The sequence below is a fragment of the Centroberyx gerrardi genome, chromosome 20 (genome assembly GCF_048128805.1).
Source record: "Centroberyx gerrardi isolate f3 chromosome 20, fCenGer3.hap1.cur.20231027, whole genome shotgun sequence".
NCBI lineage: Eukaryota > Metazoa > Chordata > Actinopteri > Beryciformes > Berycidae > Centroberyx > Centroberyx gerrardi.
The window spans coordinates 25,639,305-25,659,341 of NC_136016.1; the positions used below are offsets into that span (position 1 = coordinate 25,639,305).

The 20,037-nt window shown below is 43.3% G+C and overlaps 1 protein-coding gene and 1 long non-coding RNA gene across 2 annotated transcripts; both read left to right on the forward strand.

Moving 5' to 3' along the window:
- The first annotated feature begins 81 nt into the window (after positions 1-81).
- LOC139931097 (interferon-induced protein with tetratricopeptide repeats 5-like) lies at positions 82-15,269 on the forward strand. Its single transcript, XM_078290962.1, has 10 exons — positions 82-125; positions 853-1,032; positions 2,798-2,987; positions 6,061-6,252; positions 6,436-6,663; positions 9,337-9,478; positions 10,296-10,419; positions 10,740-10,884; positions 11,051-11,098; positions 13,346-15,269. The coding sequence occupies exons 1-10, from the start codon at positions 121-123 to the stop codon at positions 13,538-13,540; spliced, it is 1,449 nt and encodes a 482-aa protein (XP_078147088.1). The 5' UTR covers positions 82-120; the 3' UTR covers positions 13,541-15,269.
- LOC144543004 (uncharacterized) lies at positions 3,005-3,902 on the forward strand. The gene is made up of 2 exons (XR_013507576.1): positions 3,005-3,562; positions 3,657-3,902. It is a non-coding gene; the product is annotated as an uncharacterized LOC144543004 (long non-coding RNA).
- Positions 15,270-20,037: the final 4,768 nt, after the last annotated feature.

Below are 20,037 nucleotides of genomic sequence, written 5' to 3' on the forward strand. Positions count from 1 at the left end.
GTAGTCTAACATTGGACTTCACCATAGTTGCTCTTGCTTCTCTCGACTGTGCATCAGAATTTTTTGGAGGAAGTCTTTTATTTTCCAACAGGTCGGATCCTGAACGGTGAATAATTCAAAATGAGGTAAGTTTGCTTCTGTTTAACGGCTGATAGGAAACCAAACTTTAGTAATCCTATGATAAATTTTAGATGGATTTTATAAAATTCTCCCAGCAAAAGTAAAATAATTCCTATCAGTCCAATATTTTAAAGTATTCAGTGTTTCCTCTTTTCTTCTTGTTAGGATGGAAAAGCCTCTGAAACATGTAGACCATCATGGGACACTAAAACTTGCCTTTAAGAATTAATTTACAAAAACACAGCCTAATTTTACAATTAAATAAATGCATACATAAATCAGGTTTTCCTGCCTGTTTTTCTGTAGCTGTGGTCATATCTGATATTTAATAAAAGAACAATATCATCAAACTGATATATTGATCTAGCCTGGTTCCAGACTCCTGAATCGTGACCCGCCCACTCTTCAGATTTGCTCGAGAGATCCAGGGTCCAGGTCCATTCCAGAAAGCAGGTTCAACATCTCTGAGTCTAACCCTGAACTCTGAGTTGATTAACCCCGAGATAGGAAACTTCAAGTTTCCGGTTCCAGAACAGCTGATCTGAGTTAGTTCAATCGACTCTGAGTATGTTCACCCTGAGTTAAGCGCGTGCGTGACGACAATAAAAAGCCATCATCAATGGAGCTCCGATACTACGATTCACCATGGCAACAGGTAAATAAGCTCTTCTCTCTCTCTCTCCCTCCCTGTCTCTCTCTCTTTCTCTCTCTCTGTCTCTGTCTCTCTCCCAGTGATGCTGGCAGGACTCTGCTCTCCAGGCTGCTGCGGTTGGAGAGTCGGTTTACCTGGGATCTGAAGAAGAAAGACTTGGATCTGGAAGGTCTCAGCACACGACTGCAGGAACAAATAGATCTGGGTGTCGGACAGCAGAGTGCCATCGCTAACTCCTACAGCTTCCTGGCTTATGTCAGGTACAGTATTTTTCAGATAGATTTGCTTTTTAGGCTATGATGTAGAGGTCGGAGCTCAGCGAGTAAGATAAATTGGTATAGTAGTTAGGAGAAAGAGGTATGTTATTGTACAGAGAATGCTTGCTAAGTTAATTAATGAAGCGAAGCCTGCAGCCAGAAAACTTTCAGGTGTGACAGGAAAGGTAAAGGAGGTAGAGTCTGGATATACATAAAGAACTGTTTCTCTGTATGTAAACGTGCCTCTTCCTCTGTACCTGAAGGATATAACTACATATGTTGTATTGGACCTCTGTCTTGGAGGTGACTCCCACCTGACCATCATGGCCATTTATCGTCCTCCCTCAGCTAACAGTGAGGCATTGGTGGCCATTAGTAAACTGTGGTCAACCTACGCCTCCAATGACGTACTTATCATAGGTGATCTTAATCTTGACTGGCTCTCTAACAACTCTTGTAAGAATGAATTAAATATCTCTCAGCTGATCTCTAAACCAAGGCCTAATTTAAAGAATTTGTCAAATTCCACATTGATAGATATTATTCTGACAAATACTCAGCCACTGGGGTTCTGTCCCAGGACATCAGTGATCACTGTCCAATAGTATGTATCAGAGCATCTATACCTCTCATCTATAGAAAGAACTTGCTCAATTCCTGACCCTGACATAGCTCTTAATACATTTTCTCACATATTCACTGACATTGCAGATAGACATGCTCCATATAGGACAAACAGAACAAACCCCTGGTTCTCTCCTCAGCTATCAGAAGCCATTTGTTGAGACAAAGCACGGTCCATTGCTAGATCCTCAGGTCCTCAGGCTGATTGGCAGACCTGCAGGCAGCACAGGAACCAGTGTGTTAAAATCTGACTACTACCTGTCCTCTCTGTCAAACTGTAATGGAAACGCAGCCTCCTTCTGGAAAACTGTAAAATCACAAAAAAACAATCTCTCAACTTTGTTACCGCCGCAGATTATCTGTGAAACCGGTCCTATCACAAACAAACTTGCCTGAAGATGTTAATCATCATTTTATCTCCTCTGGCCACTTATTTGACAGATTGCCTGCTGATGCAATCCCAATTAATTCCTCCTCTGAACCAGCAGGGGGAGTTTTACCTGCTCTTTCTCTTTCTATGAGCAGCAAATTCTCTTTTAGGCCTGTCACTTATTCCCACATACCGAAACGGAGGCTGCCGGGTAAAAGAGCCGTCATCACTAGAGCAAAACACTCTAACCAAACACATCCTAATAACCCTGGATGTATCTCCTATATATACGACCTTATCCTACTGCATCAGTACAAACATTCTGTAACACACAGTAGATTACAAATGTAAATATTGTAGGTGTGAGGGTGAATTGGATTGGATTGTCCATGTATGTTCACTGAATGCTGAGTTTGTAACATGTGATTGTGCTTGTTTGTTATTTTTGTAAATGTCTTGCTACTGTTCTCAGGTGTCTCTTGAAAAAACCATCTTGATCTCAATGGGACGGAAGTTACATGCCGTTTTATGAGAAGCCACGCCCACTGCCACGCCCCCTTTTGGCCAATCAGTGTGAAAAGTTAATCAGTTCTTCTTTGCCCCATGACCAAACTTTCCACAAAGTTTCATGCAAATCCGTTCATAACTTTTGGAGTTATCCTGCTAACAGACAGACAGACAACAAAGAAAATATAGTATATAAATAGGAATAGAGCAAATGGGGGGTATTTAAACATTTCACAACCAACATCTGCCATTCTCATCTGTCCTCAGGTATCTTCAGGGTAGACCAGAGGAGGCGGCATCTCTTCTCAGCCAATCAGAAGAGAAGACCAGAGAGTGTTTTGGTGAGGAGAGTGAGCGGCGGCTCATCGTGACGTACGGAGACCTGGCCTGGCTGAGCTACCACAGTGGAGACTTCACACAATCAGACACATACTGCCGCAGGGTGGAGGACATACTGGTAAACACACTCACACACACAATGTTGTTAGATTTTCAAAATCAAACAAGGAAATATTAGTTACAAGTGTATCCCCTTCAGTTGATGGCTTGGTGGCCTTTTCTTAGACCCCCAAATCCACTGGCCTTCAGTGTTAGGAAAATAATGGTTAAAGCCCATTTACTTCTGTGTATGTCTAGTTTACATTTCCCCCAATCATTTTACAATGCATGCTGTATGTAATTAATTTTGTTAATATTTAAAAATTTTCATCATTGTTTAAATCCAAACGTTACAGTTGTCAAACCAAGCTTGGAATTAAATGTTGTCCCAGCTAACAAAGACACCTGTCACGGCTCTAGCTTTCCTTGTGTTTCTCGGTGTTCCCTGCCTCCCTTGTGTCTCCGCCTCCCTGGTCTGTCTCTCTGTGTTAGTCTGTGTCTGTTAGAGTGTGTGGCGTGGGCGTGGCTCCCTCTCCCCCCCAGCTCCTGGGCTCCGGATTTACCTGCACACCTGAACCTCATTACTCATCACCACCAGTATATCTACCCCGGCTTGCCATCCATTCATCGCCAGATTGTTCCACCTAATCTGTGGTAGACGCGCTCTCGGTCGCGCTGCATTCTCATATCAGAGTTTATTCTTGTGTTCCTTGTCCTGTACGTTTGATCGTATTTCTCCTGTGTCCAGGATTTCCCCGTGTGTCTCTCCGCCTGCCCACGCCATTCCTGCCAGTCTGTCAGCTTCCCGGCCGGTCCGCCTGCCTGCCACTCATCTGCTTGTCCACCAGCCAGCCTGTCCGCTCACCTGCTAACCCGCCTGCTCATCTGCTTGTCAGCCAGCCCAGTCCAGATCATCTCCACTACTCCACCCCGCTGCCTTCGTCTCACTTCACCCTACTCCAACCACTAATAAACCTTTTCCCTTTTTCATCTACCAATTGTCCGTGTCTGCATTTGGGTCCACGAAAACAATCCCTAACAACACCCTAATTAATAAGACATGGATGTGACAGTAAAGTTTATAAGGTGATATGTTTTTGAGGGATTTCCTGGAGGAGACTTCCATTCCTTCCTGTGGGTGTCAGGGGATTGACAGGAAGCAGAGCGGAACGTAAAGGACTGCTGAGATGAAAACACTCAACTCGGTACAATGAAGTGAGGAGAAAGCAGAGAGTTAGAACAAACCAAATGAAGGCTTCCTGTTTATTGTGATGGATTCTCTTTGAGGGCCAAACAAAACAATTTCTGATTTGCTGTCATTGAGTTGGAGGAAATTTTGAGACATCCAGCACTGAATATTGGAAAGGCAATAATTAAGGATATTGAGGCTGGTGGAATCACTAGGATTTATGGGAATATATAACTGCGTATCATCTGCATAACAGTGAAAATGTATATTATATTTGCAGATGATATCGCCTAGAGGAAGCATATGATAGAGAAAGGTAATGGGCCCAGGATTGATCCTTGAGGGACACCATACTTAAGAGGAACAGAAAAAGAAATGCTATTTCCTATCTCAACAGAGAAAGTTCTATCTGCAAGATAAGAACTGAAAAAACTGAGGGCTGAGTCAGTAAGCCCCACCAAAATAATGCAGGTCTAGCCATCCTGTTTAAGTCAGGACTGGGGATCAAGGTAGAGGCTACTGTGGCGGTGGAGTGCCGGGTCCTTTTGGAACAGACAGAGATCCAGGGGTTAAAATTTTTGTTTATAAATGTTTATGCGCCTAACCAGGAACGAGACGGAATGGGGCTTTTTCAACGTTTGGGACAGGCCCTACAACAGTATGATAGGGATAATCCTGTCGTAACGGGAGGGGATTGGAACTGCACTCTAGATTTCACTATCCTTCCTCACAGAAAGTCTCTGTTAATGGCATTTTGTCAGAGCAGACTATTTTAAATACAGGTGCTCCCCAAGGGTGCGTCTTGCCACCAATACTATTCTCAATGATATGGCTCTTATTGGGTTACTGCAGGAGGGTAATATTGAGAGGGAAATGTTATATTTTAATCATTTATTTATTAATGGTGACCTGTTCAACTGGTGCTCAGACAGTGCACTGGTCAACAATACTAATAAAACCAAGCAGCTGGTTATCAGCTGCAACAGTAGCCTGCTCCACCCCAGCCAACCGGTTAAAATGAACGTCCAGTTGGTAGAAGTGTAAATAAAAGAACTTTAAATATTTATTTATTTTCCTGGATAACACTCTAAGCTTTACAGCTAACACAGAATACATTTTTAAAAAGGCAAAAGTCTGTATCTTTTGAGAAATTTAAATAGTTTTGTTGGAACAGCAGGAACATTCTAGAGTTGGTCTATAGAAGTCTCACTGAAAGTGTTTTGACTTATAATATCTCAACTTGATATGGCAACCTTGGGGTTAAGAACAGGAGCAAACTGGCAAGGATCGTAAGCATGGCCAGTGACATTATAGGGCAGCCACAGACACAATTGACTGAGATATGTGGTCTGAAACAGGGATAAAGCTAAGCAAATTCTGGCCGATGCCTCACATCCTCTTTTTAATGAGTTAGAATAACTTCCCTCTGGGAGGCGCTATAGGACGCCCAGAGCCTCAAAAAACATGTTCAAGAAGTCCTTTATTCCACATGCCGTTGCTCTGATGAATTCTTAGTATATTGCTTTATTAGTTTCTACCATGGCACTTTGATTTGATGAATTTCATGTAGGCCTACTGGTTACTTATTTGAAGCTCTGTATCTGTTTGTGTTGTCTAGGTGTTGGTCCGTTTGGAGACTGTGCTGTCTGATGCTGTATTGTCTGTATTGTGCTTTTGTGGTTCATGTGTATTTTATGTATTTTTTACTACAACCATGATGAAGCCAAAGGCAAATTTTCACAAAAATGGACAATAAAGGACAATAAAGTGTCTATCTATCTATCTATCTATCTATCTATCTATCTAGAAATGGGAAGGAGCCTCAGGGGAGACTTTGCAGCAGGTTTAAGTGTGTGGTTCAAACGGAAGGTCTTTCTGTGGAATAGTGTACGCTTTTAAATGGTGATAATAAAGACCATTTGGAATCTCTCTTTCTTTCTCCCTCCTCCGTCTCTCTCTCCAGGTGAAGTACCCTACCGGTTCTCCTACTGTTCTCCACCCAGAGGTGTATGGAGAGAAGGCCTGGACCTTCCTCAAGTTTTCGGTGCACTACTACCCCAAAGCCATCATCTGCTTCCTCAAAGCCTTGGAGCTGCAGCCTGACGACAGCGAGTGGAACACCGGCTACGCTATCGCCCTCTACCGCACTGAATGGGTACATTCAGTTAATTGATGAATAAGTCATTTGATCAATCAGTCAGTCAATCAGTTGGTCAGATGTAATGCTTAGGATTTGGTCAATTTAAATAACAACAAATTTTCTCTGACATGGAAGTTGAAGTGTAGATGTGTAGTCCAGGGATTCTCCACAGCAAGCTGACAGGAGTCTGATTTCCAGATTGATCCAGAAACATTTCTTGAAGCTGAGGAATCTCCAGCCGTCAAGCAGCTTCGCCGAGCCTTGGAGATCGACCCTGATGACGCTGTTCTGCTGGCGCTGCTGGCTCTGAAGCTCTCCTTCTACAAGAAACACCAAGAAGCTGAATCTCTGATGGAGAGAGTGCTGGAGATTGGTCCTGACAGCCCTCATGTCACCCGCTACGTAGCCAAATACCTCCGCCAACAGGTAGCATTGAACTGTCTGTCTGATTCTGTATTTATTAAAATAGTTCGGTATTTTGAACCCTGGGCCCAAACATGTTTTCCGTCATGATCCCTATTAGTAGAAACCAGAACTTCTCTAGCCGCCTGCTCCGCCCATCCGGTAACACCGGGCAGCCCCTCCCACTCTACTGCAATAGAAACCTAGGGGCATACGCAACAGTCTTTGAAAACTATGATAAACGTTGTTTTGCAAAACACAACGCACACAGTATAATCTTACCGGTGTCAGTGTGTTATCTCAGCGCAGTTGATCATAACATGCTCATTGACAGACTAGAGAGGTGGGCGGGAATCACTGATGTGGCCGTAAACTGGTTTAGGTCCTATCTATTTAATAGATGTTTCTCTGTGACTATGGCTGGCTCAGTTTCATCCCCCACGAACATACACTATGGTGTCCCCCAGGGATCAATTCTGGGTCCCATTTTATTCTCTATCTATATGCTCCTTCTTGGTGACATCATCCGTAAATACAATGTCCAGTTTCACTGTTACGCTGATGACACACAGCTCTATGTTTCAATCAGACCCGGTGACCAGTCTAGCATAGCAACCCTCCACAAGTGTCTTGCTGAAATAAAATACCTAAAAAACCTAGGTGAACTAGCAACCTATGTTAAGTCCTCAGCCAGAAATCTTGGTGTAGTTTTTGATCAGGACTTACGTTTTGAGACCCATGTAAAGAAAGTTTTTATCATTTGAGAAATATAGCCAAGGTTAAGTCTTTTATTTCAGCCACAAATCTGGAGAAACTCATCCATGCTTTTATTTCCTCCCGCTTCGACTACTGTAACTCCCTATATACCTGTCTCAGTCAGAAATCAATCCACCGCCTACAGTTAGTTCAAAATGCTGCAGCTCGGCTTTTAACTCAATCCAAAAAATTTGACTATATCACCCCTGTTTTAGCATCCTTGCACTGGCTGCCTGTTTATTTTAGGATTGATTTTAAAATTCTTTTAATTACTTTTAAGGCCAGGCATGGCCCCTCCCTATATTTCTGACCTTTTATCCCCCTATGAGCCGGACGCAGCCTGAGATCCTCTGGATCATTTGACATTTTTATAAAAACGCTTTTATTGTGTGATGTTTATTTTTATTTTTTATTTTATTTCGGTTTGTTTGTTGTGTTTTATATTAACTGTTATGGAGCACTTTGTTACCTGTATTGAAAAGTGCTATACAAATAACGTTATTATTATTATTATCATTATTGAAAACATTTTAAAAAACCGAGCTTTCTGTCAGCAGTTATTTTTGGATTCTTCTGGCTCTGTGGAGCTTACACCGGTTTAGAAGGTAGTGCGTCTTTGAGAAAAAATAGTTCCTATCCAAATAGAACATACCTATTGACAGAAAGCTTGGTTTTGCCCCTTGGTTTCTATTGCAGTAGAGTGGAGGGGATTTCCCGGTGTTACCGGACGGGCGGAGCAGGCAGCAGCGAAGTTCTGGTTTCTACTAATAGGGATCATGACGGAAAACATGTTATGTAGGCCCAGGGTTGAAAATACAGAACTATTCATTTAATGCAGTTATGTAGCTGATGATTTCATTGTTGTGGGGGCGGAGGGACAATGGGTCGGACTCTGTCCACCCATCCATCACACAATATCTGAGATATCGCTCATCGCATGTTGACAAAATCTAGATTTAATCAATCAATTTAATCATAAATCATTTAAATACACAACACAACATAACATAAATCAATAATGCATTTGCTGCCTCTGTCTATCGAGAGTCCAGTTCAGTGACATTAGGGAGGATTTCTGTTGTTTGAGGATGATGGCTTCATCACACTGTGATCTCTAATGTGACTGGAGAGTTTTGAGATGAGGATCAGCACCTCCAAGTCTGAGGTCATGGTGCTCTGATGGAAAAGGTAGTTTGTCCCATCCAGGTAGGCAACTGCCCTAAGTGCAGGAGTTCAGGTATCCTGGGGCTTTCTCCACCAGTGGGGTTAAGAAGGACTGGGAGATTCTGCTGCATCGCTGGTTAGATGCAGCAGCTGCAGTAATGTGGATGTTCTATCGGAAAACTCTCTCTTTGTTTGGACCTTCACCAACGGTCATGAGCTCTGGGTAGCAACCGAAAGCATTAGTTCAGATACAAGCGGACAAAATGAGGTTTCTCCTGAGGGTGACATGAGGTTTCTCCTCAGGGTGACATGAGGTTTCTCCTCAGTGACAGGGTGAGGAGCTCAGTGATCCAGAAGGACCTCAGTGTTGAGCTGCTGCTCCTCCACATTGAGAGGAGCCAGTTGAGGAGGTTCAGGCTCCTGGTAAGGATGCCACCTAGGTGCTTCCCTTTGGAGGTGTATTGGCAACAACCGATTGGGAGAAGACCCAGATATAGACCCAGGATACACTGGTGGGACTACACCTCCCAGCATGCCTGGGAACCTTTAGAACCCCCAGGAGGAGCTGGAGGGAGTTGCTAGGGAAAAGGCCATCTGGGCTGCTCTGCTGCCCTGTTGCCCCGCAACCATAACCTGGATAAGCAGCTACAGTAGAAAATGGATGGATGGATGGATGGATGGATGGATGGATGGTTTGTTTTTTCGATCTCAATATAAAAAAATGCAGAAATGATCCTTTAACATGTTTATGAAAGAATAAGCGTGTCACTGTTCCAGGGTCAGGTGGATCGGTCTATTGATCTGCTGCAGCGAGTGCTGCAGAGGAGCAGCCAGTCGGCCTTCATCCACCATCAGCTGGCTCTCTGCTATAAGACCAAGAAGAAGGCTCTGCTCAACAGAAAGCCCTACTGCAACCAAGGTACACACACACACACACACAACATTGATCTCCTGCTACACTACACTGTACTATAGTATATTATCCAGTACTATCCTGTACTATATTGCAATAATGTGCTATACTATACTACTATACTGGACTACTGCACTATAATATAGTTCATGGTATTATACCATACTATATACTACAATGTACTGTTCTGTACTAGACTATATTATACTTTAGTATGTAGTACTGTACTATACTGTACTAGTATATTGCATGTCACCAAACCAAAGTTCAGATGGAGAAGCAGCAGAGAAACCTTACATAGAGCATCTGTGGAAAAGAACGGATCGTCCCGACGTAAGAGAGGAAAATCCTGAAAATGTTGTTTTAGTTCCTAAAAGTGGATCATCGTCTCATCTGGAGACACTTTGTCTAAAATAATTTTGTTTCCTGAAACTGAGACTAATAATCATGATTAATAATTGTGATGACAATATTCAGCAAAAATATTTAGATTAACATTTTTGTTTATTAGATTATTTTTGGGGGGCATTTCAGCTTTATTGGATAGTGACAGTGGAGAGAGAGACAGGAAAGACATGGCAGAGAGAAGTGATGACACGCAGCACAGGGATCGGGCCAGATTCAAACCCATGCCGCTGTAATTAGGACTTAGCCTTAATGGAACATGCTCTACCAAGTGAGCCTCTGTACTGTACTGTACTGTACTGTGCTGTACTGTGCTGTACTGTACTGTACTGTACTGTACTGTACTGTACTGTGCTGTACTGTGCTGTACTGTACTGTACTGTACTGTACTGTACTATATTATACTATTCTATACTAGAGATGCAGCGGTTGAGGCGTCTGTGTACTCATCACCTGGAGGAAGCCGTCAAGTTAAAGCCTTCCTTCATCTTCGCCATTGCTGAACTGGCACTGATGTATGCAGAGGACAAGGATATGAGCAGGTACCTGTCTGTCTGTCTGTCTGTCTGTCTGTCTGTCTGTCTGCCTGTCTGCCTATTGGCTATTTCTGTCTGGTCCTCTCCTTTAACCAAGTTTTAGAGCACCAACGTGTGTCTTTTGGTCTTTTTATTATAAGCATCCATCCACCTGTCTATCCATTAAAACATCCATCCATTCATCTATCTATTAGTGTGTATGAATTCATGATCTCTCTCTCTCTCTCTCTCTCTCTGTCTCTCTCTTTCTCTCTTTCTCTCTCTCTCTCTCTCTCTCTCTCTCTCTCTCTCTCTCTCTCTCTCTCTCTCTCTCTCTCTGTCGCCAGAGCTGAGAAGTTGTTCCAGGAGGCCTTGGAGATGGCATTAGAGGAGAATAATGACAGCACTTGTCAGTTTGTCCATCTGTGCTACGGTCAGTTCCACCAGCGCCACACCAGACAGGAAGACCTGGCCATCACACACTACACCAAGGTAGGGCTGTGTGTGTGTGTGTGTGTGTGTTTGCTAATACATGAATAATGTGTGTGAAGAAGCACTTTCCAAAATTTTGCAAAATGATTGACAGCACAAAATTACTTATACCTTATACCTTTTCTTTATTATATTCTATTCTACTCTGTTCTGTTCTATTCAACAGGGTCTGCTGTTTACAGTGGAGATGCCAGGTGGGAAGCACTGTGCTCAGGTCAGCATGCAGGATGTTTATATTTGTTAGTTGTGCCATGTTAAAAAGCCCCCATTTACTGTCATTTATGTTCTACACTTTTTTTTGCTGTGTCCTTTTACTGTTTACTGCTGCAACGACCCAATGTCCCCACAGGTTTTTCACTGTAGAGTTTAAAGTTTTGTTTAAAGGCTGTGTAAAGTTTTATTGAATTGAATTGAATTGAATTGAATTGAATCTAATCTAATCTAATCTAATCTAATCTGATACAAGCACATCATTTGTGAAAAACTATGACCTATTTGGCTCTATGAAACCAAATACAAAAGTCTAATACAGCCTACTGGTTACTCAAAACAATTCAACCTGCTCCCATCACATGTCAATAGATCAATAGGAATCAATAGATACAGCCAATCAGGAAAGAGGGGGTTTCCTGATTGCTCAGCGGATATAAATGATTAAGCATCTCAATGATACTTGCAAATCAATAGATATACGTAGATGATCAAATTAAAGCCAATCAGGAAAGTGGGACAGGCTTAAATGACATCACTAAGCAACAGCACTCTCTTGAGTCCGATGAGCCCACACATCTCAATGCAACTGCAGGGAGGGAGGGGCTTAAATGACAAAAGCAGTTGATAGGAAACTTTGGGTTACTTCATAACCCCGGTTCTCCGAGTAGCATGAGTGAGATGTCTCACTATGGGATACACCCCTATGCCTATCTTCAGAAGCATTTGTTCCACTACTCCAACCCTGAGTGGCTGGCAGTCGCGATGCGTGCGTCGGGACCCTCCTCCTGTATATAGGGCGTCACTCGTCATTCAAGTAAGCACTCCTCTTCTCGGGCCGTGGCAAACTGAAGTCTGTAACCGCTGTTTATTATCTTCCGTATCCACTCTGATGTTGTGCAAGCCGCGGGTCTCGGGGGTCGCACGTCGGAGAGGGAATATCCCAGGGGGTCCACCCCTTCTGCATAGAAGCCAGTGCGGAGCTGAAGATCCCCTCTGAGACAACAGGGGCGTCTAGGATGTGCTCCTTCTCCTTATCAGACAGGTTGGTCAGGTTGAGCCATCTGGCTCGCTCCTGTAACACCATCAGTGCCATCGACTTCCCTGTTGCCTGCACAGCACACCGCTGAACCCGGAGACAGATGTCGGTGACTTTTTTTCTTCCCACGTGGTTGGATCAGACTTTGCAGCCATGTCATCGCAGAGCTCCGCCTGGTAAGCCGTGAGCATCGACGTGCCCTTCAGTGCCCTTCAGTGCCCTTCAGTGCCACTGCTTCTGCCTTATACGTCCTCTCAGTCATGGTGGACTGGAACCAGTCTGCCTTGGAGGGCAGAGCCGGTGTTCTGGACGAAGAGGCTGACAGCTTCCGGTGGAGGTGGACCATGGCATGTCTCTCCATCCCCTCAAAGTCCAAGGAAGACGCCCCTGGTATGGTGGCTTTACTGGAATATGGGAGCAGACCTGGTGTGTGTCTTTACTTTAAATCTTATTCTCGCACTTGCAGATATGAGCACCGCTGTTCTCTTCCCCCGTGGTGTTGGGCAGCTTTGCAGCTGTTGCCATTTAGCTGGAGTGCTAACGGTGGCTAGTATCTGGAGTGATAAAAGCCAATGCTAACCCAGGTGGAGCAGGACGGTGAGGTAGCCAGTCAAGCGAGCCGCCAGAGTTAGCTGTGTGGAAAGCCTGGAGAGACTAACCACAGCGAACAACTCTACTGTTTGGAGACAGACTAGAGCGAACGCAATCTCTCAACGTCTTACATACGGAGAAGGCAAGACAAAACACGAAGAAGCTGCGGAAAACTAGCACTCGGTGAAGGAGTTTTGTGCTCTGTCTGTGAAGTTAAGCTAGTTAGCCATAGCAACAGGCGAGAGACGAGCTTCTGAAGCGAGAAGAGGTGATTGAATAACGAGTGACGCAGCGTCAGCCCTATTTATAGGAGGAGGGTCCTGATGCACGCATCACGACTGCCAGCCACTCAGGGCTGGCGTAGTGGAATAAATGCTTCTGAAGATACGCATGGAGGCGTATCCCATAGTGGGACATCGAAACGAATGCTGTGAAAGAGAACCAACACAAGTTTTTTTTCTGGACTGACTGACAAGCTGCTGGTCCAAGCTAATAATGTAACGTAACGTAACGTAATATAATATAACATAATATAGGCTAATCTAATCTAATATAATATAATCTAATCTAATCTTCAATAAACAGGAATTAACCTTCAGATATTGTTCCTCCCTTCTACAGAAACTGAAGCAGATCGCAGAGCGTCGACTCTCGAGAGACGCCAACGACAGCGAGGCCCTCGGCCTGCTGGGCCTGGTCTCCAGAGCCGAGGGAGACCGGAGGAGAGCTGTGTTATACTATGAGAAAGCTCTGGAGCGTGACCTGGACAACGACCAGTACCTGTCTGCTCTCTGTGAGCTGCGCCTGGAGATCTGAGACGATGTTTAAAGAATACAAGAAATAGAGGGAATTCAAATTTCCCTCTATTTCTGTACGTATACAATTGAATACGTTTAATGGAAACATTGTTAAAATTATATTTTGTTTGATTGGTTAAATTTAAAGTTACTGCATTTTCAAAAATCCATGTTTGTTTCCGGGTAGTTTCAGAATAACTCCAGGAAACGCATCACAACTGGACTTAGTCCTGATTGGCTCCCTCACTAAAGAATTACTGAAATCCATCCAATCAGGGTCCAGTCTGCAGCATCTGAACTGAAAGCCTCCACTCAGCAGGTTTACCTCATTTGAATTAGAGGAGCCGCTGCTGTCGGCCAATCAGGAGCCAGGATTGTGACGACTCAGTCTTCACATTCATTCAGTTTAACTCATTCAGTTCAACTTTTAATTAAACGACATTTAGTCATTAAGACATTATTAGGATTGTCAGCCATAGTAGATTTGAAAACAAAATCATGAAAACTAAATAATATGGAACCTTTCAGCAGTAAGATAAGATAAGATAAGATAATATATCACTTTATTAATCCCCTTGAGGAAATTTGGGACAGTAACATACTGGACGTTCTGCTTCATGGTGGTTATTGGCACCATTGTGCTGTGGGTGTTGGTTTAATAAAACATTTACAACACCTTTACAATAGTATCAAACACTGGACAAATATACAAACTTTGGGATTTAATTTAATAATTTTGTTAAAATAGTTCCTGTTTGCTGATCAATAAACATCATGGCTTGCTTCATTCCATTCATAGATCAGGAACGTTCTAGAAAGGAACTCAGCAATGATGAGAGGCTCGGCTTGTTTGATATTTGGTATTAGGCTTTTGTATTTGGTTTCAAAGGGTTTTGAATCTTTATAATGACCGACTGGCTGTACATTCTACTGTCTACTTCACTTTCTACTTCTGCACTGATGCATGACTCAAAGTTATTGTGGTTCATAATCCTAATTAATTGTAAGTACAGTTGAAGCAAGAACAGAGAACACTAACACCTATTACATATTTAACAAGCTATGATTCTGAATGCTCTTTACTCTTTATATCACATATTCATGAATGACTCGTTTTCCCTTAATGTGGCGGTGAAACCTGACAAATATTTACTGTATGTGCATTATATGTATATGGTTTAAGCTAGTCTTAGATATTAGTTCTACCTTTTTTATTTGATGTGCAATAGAATTGGAATTACTCGGGGTTCCCCCACGCACTTGGACTCAATTTCAAGGAATTTTGAATAACTTTCTAGGTCTTGTTTGGTGAAATTCAAGGACTCCAAATTGGCATGTTTTGGGGTAAGACTGGTCTTAGACATCATAGAGCCTCATGGTGAAATCCTTCATTTTAAACTTTCAGATCTCCATCCCAGGGTTTTCCTCAGGATGTAAGTGTTGATCCAGAGAGCCGAGGCATTCTGAGGAATTTGGGGGCTATATTTAAAAAAAATACTGTGGGGTTTCTTTTAAGGCCTAATTTTATTTTTCTCAAATCGACAACGCTTTTTCAAGAATTTCAACGCCCGTGGGAACCCTGATTAATGCATCTCTTGATTAAACTATCTTTTCTGGGTATATGTTTTCCTTGTCTTTGTACACTTACACAAACCCAATCACAAACATATTTGATATTGATAGACACATTGATTTGGATCAGACTGTTCTTATTAGATTACACAACTATTGAATGAATAAAGCTAACATTGACAAGGAAATCCTGAGTTTGTCTCAATACAGTACTACAGTATTACATGTAATTACTGATGTTTAAATACATACTGTGTCTATGTTCCAGGTGTACAACATAACACACACTTCCTGAGGCCGAGTATTCTCAAAACAATGGCAGAAAATATCACATGAAAAAGCACTTCAACTTCACAGTAACTAAATCACAGTCCGGTCATAAAGTGGTTTTACAGTTTGATCTCCAATCCCCTGCCAGCCAGCTGAGTCTCCATGATGGAGGAACACTGAAGAATTATCTGTTAGTTAATAAAGTGTAAGGGGGGTGGAGGAGGGTCCTTATTTGTGAGGATTCTGGCCTGGGGAAGAAGCTGGTCAGGGTTAGGGTTAACCCTAACCCTAACCCTAACCCTAACCTCTTAAGAGATGTGAGAAAAATGTACCATAACATGTCATAAAGCTGTGCCAAGAGAAATTTTTGTTTTTTGCAAATGGTATGTGACAGATTTCTCACTTGGGGCAAAATAGTATATTTTGAAATAGTATATATTATTATTATTATATTTAAGTATAGTACAGCTGCAGTTGCTCAACCAAAGCTAACTATAAATGGGACTGATGTGGTTCAACATATAATTTGACTCAAAACAAAAAATAGATAAAAACGTTGTGATCTGTAACTTATTTTACATTTTCAGCTCTGATACAGAATGAAGATTTTGGGCAGAAGCTCAAATAATAATAATAACAATAATAATAATAACTTAGATGTTTATAGCGCCTTTCAAGAGACCCAAGGACCCTAACCCGGACCCTAACCCTTACACAGTGAGGCAGACAAAACAAATAAAACCAGAACAGAAAATAATAATAGCAATAATTGCCGGGGATGAGAGAGTTAACTAGAGGCCATAGGCCTTGGTTAACAGGTGGGTTTTCAGGACAAAGATGGGGCGTTGCAGATCTCTGCCGGGAGAGAGGTCCAGAGGGGGGGGGGCTGCCACACTGAGGCTCTGTCCCCAAAAGATCGCAGGCTGGTTTGGGGGGTGGAGAGCGGACCCGTGTCTGAGGACCGCAGATTCCGGGACGGGGTATAGGGGTGGAGGAGGTCAGATACTGGGGGGCGAGGGCATGGAGGGATTTGTAGGTGAGGAGGAGGATTTTGTAGGAGATGCGGGACTTGACCGGGAGCCAGTGAAGGTGGATGAGGGTGGGGGTGATGTGCTGCCAGGGCTCGGTGCGGGTGAGAACCCTGGCAGCTGAGTTCTGCACATACTGGAGCCTGTCCGGGGCTTTGCTGGGTACCCCGAACAGGACTCGATCGCAGTAATCCAGACGGGAGGTAATGAAGGCATGGATGAGGGTCTCTGCCACGGAGTCAGAGAGTGATGGCCGAAGTCTGGAAATGTTTTTGAGGTGGAAGAAAGCGGATTTGATGATGGATTTGATGTGTGACTGAAAAGAGAGGGTGGAGTCCAGAATGACACCCAGGTTGCGGACTTCTGGGGATGGGCAGATGAAGCAGCCGTCCACGTCGAGAAGAAGATCTCCGACCTTCCGGAGCAGCGCCTTGGGAGCCACAACCATGAGCTCTGTTTTGTTGCTGTTAAGCTTGAGTAGGTTAGATGACATCCATACTTTTATTTCATGCAGGCAGTTGACAAGAGACTGTGGGGGGAGCTGAGTGGATGGTTTAGTGCTGAGATACAGCTGTGTGTCATCAGCGTAGCAGTGGAAGCTTAGACCGTGGTGCCGGTGGATAGAATCCACTTTGGCCTGGAAGAAGTCCAGGAACTTGGAGCAGAGATCAGGGGCACCTGAAGGGTGGGGGGCATCGAGGGGGCGGAGTAGCCGGTTGATGGTGGAGAACAGCGTTCTAGGACAGTTTTCTGTAGCAGTTTTACAGTAGTTGCACACCAATTAATGTTTGGAAGAATTTTATGGTCATTGTTTGTCCTTTTTGAAACTCTAAAGCGGGGGTACTCAAACTTTTTTTATTGAAGATCCACTTATGAATTTGACACAAGTTCAAAGGTCCGGAACAATGCCAGTAAAACGCACCGACATAAATCAACGTCCATAACTTGTCCATAACATAACTTAAACATAACTTTAAAGGACCAATATGTAATATATTTACTGTACTAAATCATAAAATGACCATGATATGTCATCAGAGATTAAGGAAACATTAAGTTGAAATACTGGCTTCTCTGACAACAATGCTACAGCCGATATGTTCTCCTTTGAAATTTCCGTTCCGGAGCGGAACGTCTGTTAGTGTTTTGGCCTGTGATCCCGCCCACTGCCCATTTCCACACCCCGGGTTGCCAGATATGAAACAAATTTGCACGCAAACACAGCGTGCTGCAGCCGTGGAAGCAAGAAAACGAACTGGATCAAGTGAGATGGATTCTGCCCGACCTAAAAAGCGTCGTCCTCTTTCGAAAAAGCTCCATGACCAGAGCCGTGGTAAAACATGGGTAAATATTGGAGATGCATTTGAAAGATGGAGACTGTGAACATATCTTATCCAACATTTACTATTCTGATGCTACGAGCTGCAGCTAATGGAAAATGCTACCGCTAACAAACTTGACTAAACACAAATCAAGTAATTGGGGTATGGAGTTGTATTAAATGTGGCGATTACGGCCGATCCAGCTGGCAGAAGGCAGGACACGTGAACCGACACAGGACGTCGGAACCAGACGCCAAATGCAGACTAAACGACGCGATTACAGCCTGCACACACACTGGATATGAGGAACACCATGGTCTGCTGACAAATGTAAGTCACTATGATAGTTTCATTCCCTTCTGTACCCCCGCTCTCTGTCGGCAGCCGGCTACGTACCGACAAGTGAAGCTAATTTGCTAGGCTAGGTTACGGGGGGTTGGGGGGGGGGGGGACAACTCTCTCCAATATTTTGAATTTGGACTGCAGTACCCATTTTAAACGCTGGGTGTCATTGTTACATATAGGTCCTTCAAGTAGCCTACACACGATCAATACTACAGTATGGTGGCTTGAATCAGTGGAGAAATGGCTGTTTGCCTGTAACCAGTGCCTTGAACCTGGGCACTTGGGCACTGACCCAAGTGTTCACTGGTCAAACTGCTGCTGTAGGAGTTTTTAACAATGTTCATCGTGGATTCAGATTCACATCGATATGTGGAACCAAACATGGTGACACATGAATGGCCTTCTGAAGGTGGGGAACATCTGCTGCAGTAACGCAATCGCTTTGAAAAAAGTGGCAGAAATGAAGCGGAGGGGTAATGTGCGGTCTGTTGCCAGGCAACCAAAGTAGCGCTGAGTTGTTCTCTTGAGAAGTGACGCATGACGCGCAGATTTTATCCGCTCAAGTTAAACTATTTTCAACTATTTGCGCGACCAACCACTGCGGAAAAATCCACGATCCGCGACACACAAACACACACAAACACACACAAACACACACAAACACACACACAAGCGGCTCCGTGAAAGTAAAAATCAAGGATGGTTAACTTGCGCTCTGCAGTGTGTGTCACACATGCGCCCGTGGCCTCGCGCACACAAGTAAATGCACGTTCAAGCACACAACGTGTCGGACATTAATGTGACACAAAGTCCGGTCCGGATAGATCTGTAGCTTGTAACACAGCTTTAGGGAAGTAACGTTAGGCTGCTCCAGGATAGCATGACAGAGCCACACGACGTCAGTATTGGGATTTCACACATGTTCCACTTTATTCACCTGTACTTGTCAACCATACAATGCCTGGTCTCTATGGCACTATAATCTCTCAACATACATGTAGATTGATATAGTTTAACACGTACCAAATCGTTACTGAAGAGACAAGCTACTCGTCGGGAGATAGACTGGGAGTAGAACTCAACCTGTTGCTGTAACTCAGTCTCAGTAAAAACAAGGAGCGCCACCCAGCGACTTAATCTGTTACTGCAACAAAACAATTTTCCAAAAGCATATAGGCATATTTGCGACTGTTACAAGTTCGGTCCGGAGTTTGAGTTCCCACTCACTCCAGTTGTTTTGGAGAAGGCTGGCATGGAGCAGCGCTAGCTAACTTGCTGTGTGTTCTGTGGACAAACAATCTTCACTGGTGTTTTGACTGATATGAGAGTGAGTAAATAATGACCAAAATGTAATTTTTGGGTGAACTATTCCTCCTTTAACCTGCTGCAGTTCTGTCTTCTGTCTCCTTCTCTTGTGCGAGGGCGTGTTTGGTCATGAATTGAGTTTCAGTACTGACAGACTACTGGGCAAGTACAGGCCTGACTGGGATTTAACTTTTGTTTTTCTTTAAATGCACCAATACATCCTTATGAAAAAGAACTATACCTACTAATCCTATGATACATTTTAGAAAGATACAAACATCACAGCTAAACTATAAACCCCAATAGGAATACTATGTGGATAGTACAGTAAAATACCATAAAGCACAGTAAGGTCACTATAAACTGACTGTAGAGTCTATAGGTGTATAAGGAAACAAACCTAAACATTAATGTAATGCTGCCTTCAAGTGCTGTGAGCTTAACATGAACAACCTAACACAGAGGTAAATATGACTGGAACACATTATAATGAATAAACAAAATAATAAAGATGTATTTTCTCCTGTTTATTCTGCTGCTGCAGCACAAAGTCGCTCTGTGCCTGATATGCAAAATACCCAACTGACAAAACAGAACAAAGAGTGATCTGATCTCCAACGATAAGCAGCATGCACCGACATGTTTTAGGAGACAATGACTTCCCTGTAACAAAT